The 10,596-nt window shown below is 39.6% G+C and overlaps 1 protein-coding gene across 2 annotated transcripts in view; it reads right to left on the reverse strand.

Moving 5' to 3' along the window:
• The window catches only part of LOC133529106 (Fanconi anemia group J protein homolog), a 118,161-nt gene that overhangs the window by 18,197 nt on the left and 89,368 nt on the right, over positions 1 to 10,596 (reverse strand). The window contains exons 5-13 of one of the 2 annotated variants that reach the window (XM_061866729.1): positions 8,006 to 8,150; positions 6,367 to 6,556; positions 5,287 to 5,523; positions 4,790 to 4,909; positions 4,203 to 4,297; positions 3,833 to 3,960; positions 2,916 to 3,029; positions 1,748 to 1,857; positions 646 to 831 (exon numbers count right to left, since the gene is read on the reverse strand). In XM_061866729.1, the coding sequence (XP_061722713.1) occupies positions 646 to 831; positions 1,748 to 1,857; positions 2,916 to 3,029; positions 3,833 to 3,960; positions 4,203 to 4,297; positions 4,790 to 4,909; positions 5,287 to 5,523; positions 6,367 to 6,556; positions 8,006 to 8,150 (1,325 nt within the window). Of the gene's footprint in view, positions 1 to 645; positions 832 to 1,747; positions 1,858 to 2,915; positions 3,030 to 3,832; positions 3,961 to 4,202; positions 4,298 to 4,789; positions 4,910 to 5,286; positions 5,524 to 6,366; positions 6,617 to 8,005; positions 8,151 to 10,596 lie in introns of both variants that reach the window. The other variant, XM_061866728.1, reaches the window with a different exon arrangement.

Below are 10,596 nucleotides of genomic sequence, written 5' to 3' on the forward strand. Positions count from 1 at the left end.
ATCGTTTAGACACAGCTTGTACACGGTGTCTGAACCTTTGATTACGACTGAGTTCGTGATGAGAGTGTGAGTTTCAGAACAATATACGTAAGGTTCAATATCACTTACCCTGGCTGTATAACGTGGTTGGGACTGACTTACAGCGGGAACTACTACTGTTGCGAATGCAACTTATTATTACCTATATAAAAATATTCCCAATGCAGTAGCTAAATGCACCCGTCGGGCTCGGCTAGTATTCGGAGGCTTTTCGAAAGCACCAATAGGAGCGCTCCACATATTCTGTATCGCGGCCAATTAGAAGCACCTAAGTTTAAACCACCTTTTGTACTGATCAAATATTGCAAAATCACTCTTTCATCATCCTCCATACTATCAACACCCACTTTCTACATTTAACCGTTTTGGCAAGAACCCTTGTAAACCAGTACCTTTTGGAAGATTATACCTATCACTTCATTATAAATCGAACGTTTTATTTGAATTGTCGAGATCCTGACCTGCACGGCGGCTACAACTACGTAGACTGATGAGAGGTGTGGGGGTACCTGACGCTAGTATGATGGATTTGGTTTCCTTCAGACCTTCAACTGTAGAACTATAGTCCGCCTTATAACAATATATTTAAGGTTCATTATCGCTTACCCTATCCGGAGGTATCACGTGGTTGGGACTGACTTGCAGAGGGAACTCTGTAGCCAGTTCGGAGTGCAGACTTATTAGGGGTGTGAGGGTCCCTGATGCTAGAATGATACATTTGGCCTCCTTCAGACCTTCGAAGACCACCGCTGGGTTCATGCAAAGGAGACGGAGTGATAGCGTTTCCTTGTCCTGTAGTAAGAAATAAATAATAGGCGTCTTATTATTTATCAATGTTTACGTGTTTAGGTATGTTAAATAAATTTTGAGTTTCGAATAATAAGCTCGTAAACACAGGGCTATAGATTGGCTTGACACGCCGCTGTCTAGATTATGTTTTTGATGGGATCAACTTTAAAGTTATTTAAAAGACGTAGTAGAATGGTTTTTACAAAGTATGATCTGGCAAACAAGTCTTGTTATTAAGAGTATGATTCTCTCTGCCCATGTTCCACTGATAAGCTACTCTCGTCAATCTATAGTATTCGTAAAACTATAATATCAATCAATTGTTCTGGCGCGCTTGGCTCCCAACTTTCACGAGCAGTAATTGAGGCAGACTAAAGAACGAGAAAGAGATGTCGTACGTTAGGCGAGGTTAGTATGACTTGTGCAAGAATTTTACTGTCTCTCTCTAGCGCATGCTTTCAAACATGTTATACAGCGGAAATTCTGTACGTAGTACTTGTATTTATACTGTGGTATCATAAAATTTACTAGATCGTGTTGGCAGAACAACGAGTCCATCTCCAGCCCCTGTCTTATTTATACTTCGTTTTTTTAGCATTAGAAAAAATGTAAATAATCTTAAAATGTCTTTTTATTGAAAAACGCAAATTATCGTATATGATTTGTAATTGTTACATATTTGCCATACTTATTTTTCATTAAATAGACACGTCAAAATAGCTCACTTTCTTTCTAATGCTAAAAACGAAGTATAGTGCTGGCATGAAGTCGTCTAATACTTGACAGTGAGAATTCTGTACGTATTTATACTGTGGTGTGTGACTGGCGAAGGGCGCTTACCTTTTCTCTCGTGTTTTAGAACCCTCATAACTTGGGTTTGGATTGTACCAGATAAACAAAATTCAACAAGCAAGCTTACTTGAGTGTGTTGGGAGAACTGCGAGTACCGCGGTTCATCTCCGCCCCCGGTCTTAACCAGCGCCGGCACGAAGTCGTCCAAATACTTGGCGTCCTGGCGGAACAGGAACCCTAAAGTTAACACAGTACCTATAAATATACGAGGAGAGGAGGTTTTATTATTATTTTCACCACACCAGCTGGCTTGATTGTTCAAAAACTGATGAGATAGTTGCATTTTATCCACACGTGCACGGTGGGCTGGCCTTAGGCCATAACTAAAAAAAAACGCATGTTGTATTTTTTGGTTTCCAATGACTGAATATTATTAGCTAATAAGTGTACTTTTATCAGGTATAAATAGATCCCGCATAACTAATTACTTTCATTCTCTAACAATCCTGGCAAAGTAATCTGACGTAAATTTTGAGTTGATTCCTTGTTGGCTGGGAGGATTGACTTTCAAATGATGATTTTGAATTATAAATATTTAATAACGTCCATTGGATTTGGTTTGATTTTGTTAGATACTTTACAGCAAAGATGCATTGATTGAGTAAGGTGTGTAAAATCTAAGCCAATTTCGGGCTTCGAATTTAACACGTAAACGAGATGGCGCTGTACGGCTTGATACATTTTGCGGTAACTCTGATTGTCAAAATGAAATCAAAAACATGAAAAACATTTATTTCGAGTAACTAAAAAGAAAGAAAAAAGTTGACATTTGACAATTTAATACCGCAAAAGATATGGTGCAGTACAGCGCCATCTGTTTTAGATGGCAAACTAAGGGGCACGTTTTTTTCTTAGACTTTACCTCTCTATTACAATTTATTCTCTTTGCTTTACAGTTAGTATTTTCCTTGCGTTGGTGTGGTAAAAAAAAGTGTTTCACTCGGTGGTAATATATGTTTAACCCTCGCACCTTGAAGCCCTCGCAATGCTCAATTTTGGAATCTTTCGCTTGCTCGGGTATCAATATTAGCACGAGTGGTTAAACAACACCTTTGCCCCCTTGTGTGTGACAGGGACTCAATTTACAAGCATTGTACTGGTTGCTCGCGAAACTACTGATTTGTAAATTGCGAAATTATTCAATTTCTAAGTTTCCATTTTCGCAGACACCCAATAAGTCCAAAATTCTGTACCGCTGTGTAAAAAAGCTCTTTCTAAATGTTAAGCTAACTCACCTAGCACCATTTGTAAGGTTTCAATAAGTGTGCCCGTCGCTTGCGACACTCCGTACAACGTCCTCGGGTCCTCGCGTAGTCGCCGACAAAATATCTCAGCGCTTTCGCTAAATTCTGTAATAAAAGATTAAACTACGATATAAATTGATAATAACTATTGTATGAAGCGTGTGGGGGGTTATGGCGACAGTTAGAGTTGAAATGCTAAAGAATGGCTTCGTGGGATTTATACACCGTGTTTTTTTTTATTTCTGTTAACAAGGGTACATTTCTGAGCTTAAATTAAGTAACTTTCTCAAAGACACCGCTGTTCTAATTAAGTCCATTTCGGCGATAATCAATAATTTATTTTTTATCTGATAAGGCCCTTACGCGCGTGTGCACTTACCTTAGGGCCTGTCTACATATTGATTAGTGTTTTGTACGAGTTTATGCATTTGCTATTAAATGTAAGTACTATCTCGGACGATCGATGTTCAATGACATTGATATATCAGTTTTCAATTGTTTGGTTGGGTTAAATGTAATACCCGTGTTACAACAACGTTATATGCAACATTAAAACACTTTTTACAAAAATAAAAAAGATAAAAAAATACAGTTTTTGAAAATTAACTATGTCATTTGATTTGCCGAAAGCCGTACCCCGAAGTTAACGGAATAAAAAAACATAGGGTGTAATAAACTAGAAAAATCTTTACATCAAGCCATAAGATACAGTATATAGTTTGATAGTTCTCAAATAGAAATGCAGATATCTAACTGCAAAAAAGTTGTGTTAAACATACTTTGACAAGTCCTGTTACGGATTAACTGTAACTATATCGACGAGGCATTTTGATAGTGTGATGAAGAACTACAGGAGCTCCTAAAAACGTTACTGAAAGTATCGCGGTAGTTAAGAAGTGTGTAGTCACCGCTGAAATGTTCCAGGCCGATGTTGTGGTTCTTGAGAGTCTGCACGAAGTGCTGGACCTGCCAGGTGTGGACAGCCTCGTTGTTGTTTATCGGCTTGTTGGTTAACAGAGGCAGCTGGTTAGCGAACCTGTAAATATAGTTCAACAGTTATACAATGGGTTTAATAAAAAATCCAATGTGTGGTCCTGCGTTCACCCGAAGGCGGACTTCAAAAAATGTATTCAGCTGTTTTCCGTCCTGCAAAAGACATGCCAAAAAGCATGTGAACTGGGAGAGAGCATTTCGAAAAATGAACCCAACGGTCCCTAGACGTAGCTACAAGGATGGTGTGAGGATAAACGCTATAGAAAAACGTTTAGTTAGACTTACCAATCGTCCCAGAATTTCAACGTTTTTAGCAGGATATCTATGTAACTTAACACGTCTTGGTTCGCGTACCGGTAATCCGCTACATGAGCCAGTTCCTGTGCACAGACAAAACATTTAAATCTTAAGTTCACAAGTGAAATACAGTTTAAAATACGTCGCGTAATCTTATGATGCTTGGAATAGGATTTAACAATACCAACAATCAACAGAGTAGAAAAACAATATCAACATGGTAGAAAATCAAATGTTTAAAAACTTTAAAACTAAGTGCCACCCCATATTTAGCGTCTCTCGAGCGTTGGCGTCTAGTTAACTCTATGGCTGCTGCTCGACGCAACGTTGGCGCCACTGCGCAGCGACGCCATTTTCCATATAGCTAACTAGACTTCGACGCTCAAAAGACGCAAGTGTGGGGTGGGGGGTGGCTTCAAATGTCAAGCATAAACTACGAGTAAAGATACTCGTACCTGGTAGAAAATTCTGTTGCATTTGCGTAATGGTTTATATCTATTTGAACAATAAAAAAGTATTGTAGACGTTGGCGTTAAAACAAAGGAACAGCTAGAATGTGTTAGTAGAGTTAGTACCTTGATCGCGATTTGTATTTCGTCCCTCGTGACTGTTTGTGTGGCTGCGTCGCGGCAGATGTCCTCGATATTGTGTGCCTCGTCGATTATTATGATCTGGTCGCGCACGTCTATTTGCATCTGCAAAAATTACATTTAATAAATGTGTTCAATCGTATTACTCCCATGATTGTTGATGTTGGTGTGAGTGAGATGCACTGCAAATGAGTTTAAGCTGTTGCTACGATTACGGACAGAGTACAGACGCGGTAAGTTCATGTTAGGAGGTTCTAATAATAAAAGTATTATGATTTTTTGCCATTACTCACGTTGGTCCTACCGCTGGCCTCTATGAGGTGGTTATACGGGCAGAAGACGATCTGTGCCGCGGCCACTATACTGCGGGTCGCGTAGACAGGCTACCAGAGACTCCCCGACAGCGACCAGCTCTTCGACGTCGAAGGCAGCTGGGAGGGAGCTGTGGTGGAGGACCTTGTGGTTATCGAAGGTGAACTCACGTTGCTCCTAATGCCGGGTTCGATGAGGTAGTTGTACGGGCAGAAGACGATCTGCGCCGCGGCCGCCATACTGCGGGCCGCGTAGTACGGACAGGCTACGAGAGACTCCCCGACGGCAACCAGCTCTTCTAAATCGAAGGCATCTGGGAGGGAGCCGTGGTGGAGGGCCTTGTGGTTGTCGAAGGGTTTGCAGTTGGTGGCGGTTTGTGTTGGGGCGTCCGGTGGGGCGGTGTGCGTCTGAAAATGATTTAGCCAGTTACGAAGAAATGTGTGTGTCAGGTATACGATACATCTTGACTTGAGTTAATAGTTATTCGGTCATACAAATATATTCTAAATTCTAAAAATGCTTATCGGTCTATCGTGGTAATAGAAAAATAAGTCAAAATTTACGTGTCTCTTTTGCTATATATGTCAGCGCTAAGTGCCAGAATCAGATAGCTATGTAACAATACACCTCAGTTACACTTTCGTGATTAGCTAAGCATATTCTATGCACCTTGGGATATGCCCTGCACATATTGTTCCCACAGATTTCGGTCGAACTCCCTTATACACGTATACTCCCGACTCACCAGAATCGTTATCTTCGCCTCCCTACAGTACAATGTCCTCTTGAACTCCTTGACACCTGCTGAAGCTGCTTGGATTTCCACTATATTTAGAAGAAGAACTATTGAATAAATCTCACCTTGGTACATCCCCTGGCCATGTTGTTCTTCGTCTTCCACAGCTGCCTGTTGATCTCCCTTAAACACAGAGGCGTACTCCCGACTGGCTAGGATCGTCGTCTTCGACTCTCCTCAGTAGAACGTTCTCTTGAACTCCGCTTGTGGGTCCACTATATTTAGTACAATGGCTATTAAAAAGCTTCTACCTTGATACATCCCCTGCACATGTTGTTCTTCGTCTTCCACACTTGCCGATCGAACTCCCTTATACACGCATACTACCAACTCGCCAGGATCGTCATCTCCGCTTCTCCGCAATAGAACGTGTTCTTGAACTCCTTCATGACTTGTTGGAGCGCTGCTTGCGGGTCCACTATATTTAGAAAAATGCCCATTGAAAAACTTTTACCTTGGTACATCCCCTGCACATGTCGTTCTTCGTCTTCCACAGCTGCCGGTCGAACTCCCTGATACAGGCGTACTCCCGACTCGCCAGGATCGTCATCTTCGCCTCCCCACAGTAGAACGTCCTCTTGAACTCCTTGACGACTTGCTGGAGTTGCTTGTGCGTCCGCGCGCCGTAGTAGATGGTGGGAATGCTGGAATCAACAAGCATGGAGGTCCGGATTTGAAGGGACGTGATGAGGTTGTACAGCCGTCTGGAATAGAGTAATTGGTTACCTCCACCGGTGGACGCCACATGTTACACATTTCACTTTTTGTCATGCTGCATGCGTTATATACATTAAAGACAATACAAAGTTATCTAAATATATTACTATATCTATTGGCTTAATAATATGTACTGAATTTACGTCAGATTACGAGTACAAGAGTTCGAAGTTAATACTTTACAGGTTAATACTGTTTATAACCACCATAATTCTAGTCAGTGTAGAACCCACAAAAAAATCCATATTCCCTTAAAAACAACTAGGGAGACAATAAAAATATGATTTACATAATACATATTTCATAACCACTACAAAATACAAAATATAAATATATCCTATAACAATTTTACATCCCCAGACATTAAGGTGAATTAATCACAGATTATTGGAGTGTTATGTTACAGTTACATACTTACTAAGCCTTCTCAGCAGTACCCAATTTCGGATGTGGGCGTCAAGGAGTTGACTCAAAGTACGAGTATGTAGCTGTTGCGTTTCATGAGTCGTCTTATGTTTTTAAAGCTTAACCATATGTTTGCTAGAAGGACTAAAATGTACATCGGATTTTGCAGTAAGCTATAGGCCGAATTCCGCTTTCTCATAAAAACGGAGTTTCGTTCTCATTTTAAAACTACGCGTTGGATTATAATGAAACTTTTCACATACAATGACATGAGGTATATGCCTGTAATTCGTTTATATTGCTTCAGCTTATAAAACAAACAGAATAGAGCAACACAAGTTTAGTATGAAAAAATAAAATTCGCTGTATTTTTTTTACTATGGTATCTGAAGCTACATAAACTAATTAAAGGTATATACCGTATCCTATTATCTTATTTTATTTATTATTTATTTTATTTATTAAACAAATACTTATGACTATATTACATACAAAAGCTTCGCCAAACTGAAGACATATATTATCTTATTTATTTACTTTTTTTTATTACCCACATTATTTTATTTTAAGTACAAAGTTTACTGAGACAACTATGGTAAGTACAACTTTAATGAGAGCGTAACTACGTTTGTTTGTACGGAGAACTGTACCCCTAGTGTAAATTTGATCGACATCATAACGTGACGAACGCGTTTGCGTTAAGTCTCATTTTGTATAGGATTTTGAGTTTCCAAAACGTTCCGCTTGGCGCGCTCTTTCTAAATCCAATACAAAATGAGACTAAACGCAAACGCGTATGTCACGTTTCAAAATCGAATTTATTTACACTAGGGGTACAGAGCTTGCTGCGGACTCTTCAGATACTTATCCGTCTATCGTGGTAGTAAAGTTGTTCCAAACCTGACTCGAACGTAAGCCAGTGATTTTCGTGATTGATTACATGCCCATATTATATGAACAATTAGGCTTACCGAACTTGCTCAGGAGTTTCGGGTTCAGGCGGTTTGGTGGTCTTTTCAGGAGTAGAAGGTAGATCTGGTGACGTGGAGTCAGAATCGAAGGAGGTGTTCAGTTTCCGCTTCTTGTGGATGGTTACGAGACCGTTGGTCGATGATTCTGCGAACGAGTTTTTTTACACGTGTATGAATATAGATTGCAATGCATTATGTCCATGTCATTTCATTCCATAAAACATAGAAACGCTTATTAATATGTATAGCTTATAGCTTGGCTAGCCATTTGTGTGCCACTCTAGATTGATAGTTCTCTTTTTTTTAATTAGCCTGTTTGAGTGTCCCACTGCTGGACAAAGGTCTTTCCCCTTGATTTCCACGACTCCCAATTTGGTGTTTCCTCCGGCCAGTTGTTCAGGAAGCTGTCCAGGTCATCCCGCCATCTCCGTTTGGGCCTGCCCAGTCCACGTCCCTCTAACGGCATCCACTTGGTGGCTACGCTAACCCACCTCTCCGGATGCATGCGGTAGACATGGCCGGTCCAGTCCTATTGATAGTTCTAGTGTTTGAAATATACCCGTAGTTGTACCTCCGGTTCGTAATAAACCAACCATGAAAAGTGGTTTCAATATCATTAAACTCAAACTAGACGCTTATTTTCAGACTAAGACTATTTAGTTTTCAAATCATAATCATGCTGGGTCAAAGTTCCAAACGTAATTGGAAACACAGCATACAATATATCCTCTTCATATAACAATTACATATTTATAGAACATTATGGGAATATACAAATAGAAATACCTCTCACCGCTTGCCGCCTATATTCAAAACAACACACTAAACAGCCATCAAACCTCCGTAGAAACAGCATAGTTAACGAAATTACAGACTGTTCATTTAATGCACTAAGGATATTTACAAGAAGTGATATAACAGATACAGATGTAGTATATAATTATTTTCCACAGTATTTTCACGGAACCATACAAGCGTGTCTTGCTATTTCTGTCAGTCTCGGTACATACAGTACTGAGGTTGACTGAAGTAGCATGATAAATAAGAATGTTTCAGAGACAATACGATGAGAAACAATCTGCACTATATCTGTACCAAAGCTATACTATATGTACGTTTTACAGCTGGGCAAGCACGCATTGAGTAAGCATTGAGAAAAGTCAATATTGCACCAAAACTATGATTATACATACACATGTGGGCTTAGCAGAATAAATTTGTTTATTTCCTCTTATTTATTTATTTTCTTTAACGTTCTGACGTATTTTCCCATTCAAGAAAATAAAAAATACCAAGTAAACAGCTTTATGAAAAACCTACGCCAAGGAGTCCAAAGATATCTTAACAATATTAGCTTTTAAGTATTTTCTATTTTCATTAAAATTTACTGACTTCTTGTCTTTTCAAAAGTGGCATTCCAGAAAAGTGACCGGTATTTGACGCTAATTTGGCCACTTCTGATAAAGCCAAGACGTCGATATTTGGCACGATAACAGGTGATAACTTAGCTTTAATTTCCACGGTATATAATACACACTTCTGCAAGTTATTTAGCTTCTTTTAGCTTCCATAAGCGTCACGTCCTCGACAAAGCAGACCTTTTTGTAGACTATCCCAAAATATTCAAAACTGCCCCCTCTGTTATCAACGTTACGTGAACAGACAAGCGGCTTATATAGCACAGACGGTACATAGAGAGTAAATAGCAGGCGGACCGCCGTAGGCCGGACAAGGATCGGTAATGAAATATTCATTTTCGGCCGCGTGTAATGTTATACGATACAAGACCTGAATTTATACTGTTTATAGAAACGTAGGCGTAAGATGTACTTAAATAAAGGTTTTGGCTGGAATTTTGGTGACACTGAATTTATAAGAACGCCCGTCTGATGCCATTTTCTAGGGTTGAGATTTAGGACCAGTTTTGGCCGAACGATAATTAGAATTGACCATTAACCATTATTACAAATTGAACCGTAAACTGTAAGCGTTACGGTTTAAAAGTACTTATATTTAATGAAGACTAGACAGCTCATTTGGGTTTGAGATTTAACCTCTTCTCTATGTAAGATAAGGGTCCTGACTAGGGTTTGCACGACGGATCTGAAATGTATGGGAAGATCCGAGGATCCGGATCCAGTTCCGGAATATTTCATACATTTCGGATCCGGATTGCAAACCCTAATCCTAACCGAATTTTTAGTCATATTTTTGTATATTTTCAGAGAATCAGAGATTTTTGCTGCTCTTGTGCTGATACAGGACAACCGAGGTTTTTGACCAACACTCCATACGAAATGTTAATGAGGAAAAAAGTAGATGCATACCACCTAAAAACTAGACAGCTCATTTAGGTACACTCCACATATTCTTATTTGGAAAACCTAAAGAGCAACACGCACGACGCATTTAAACACTGATTGGAAGTTCAGAGTCTCTTGGGACTAAAGTAGCAGGTGCCGATGGCTCTAGGAGCTCAAATTAAGAGAGAAGTATACCACGTGGTCGTGTATGACACAAATAGAGAAAACGTTTTTCCAATTCTAAATAATTTCATTCTGCATGATTTTTTAGTATGTTATTGACACAAT

The sequence above is a fragment of the Cydia pomonella genome, chromosome 20, assembly GCF_033807575.1.
Source record: "Cydia pomonella isolate Wapato2018A chromosome 20, ilCydPomo1, whole genome shotgun sequence".
Lineage (NCBI taxonomy): Eukaryota > Metazoa > Arthropoda > Insecta > Lepidoptera > Tortricidae > Cydia > Cydia pomonella.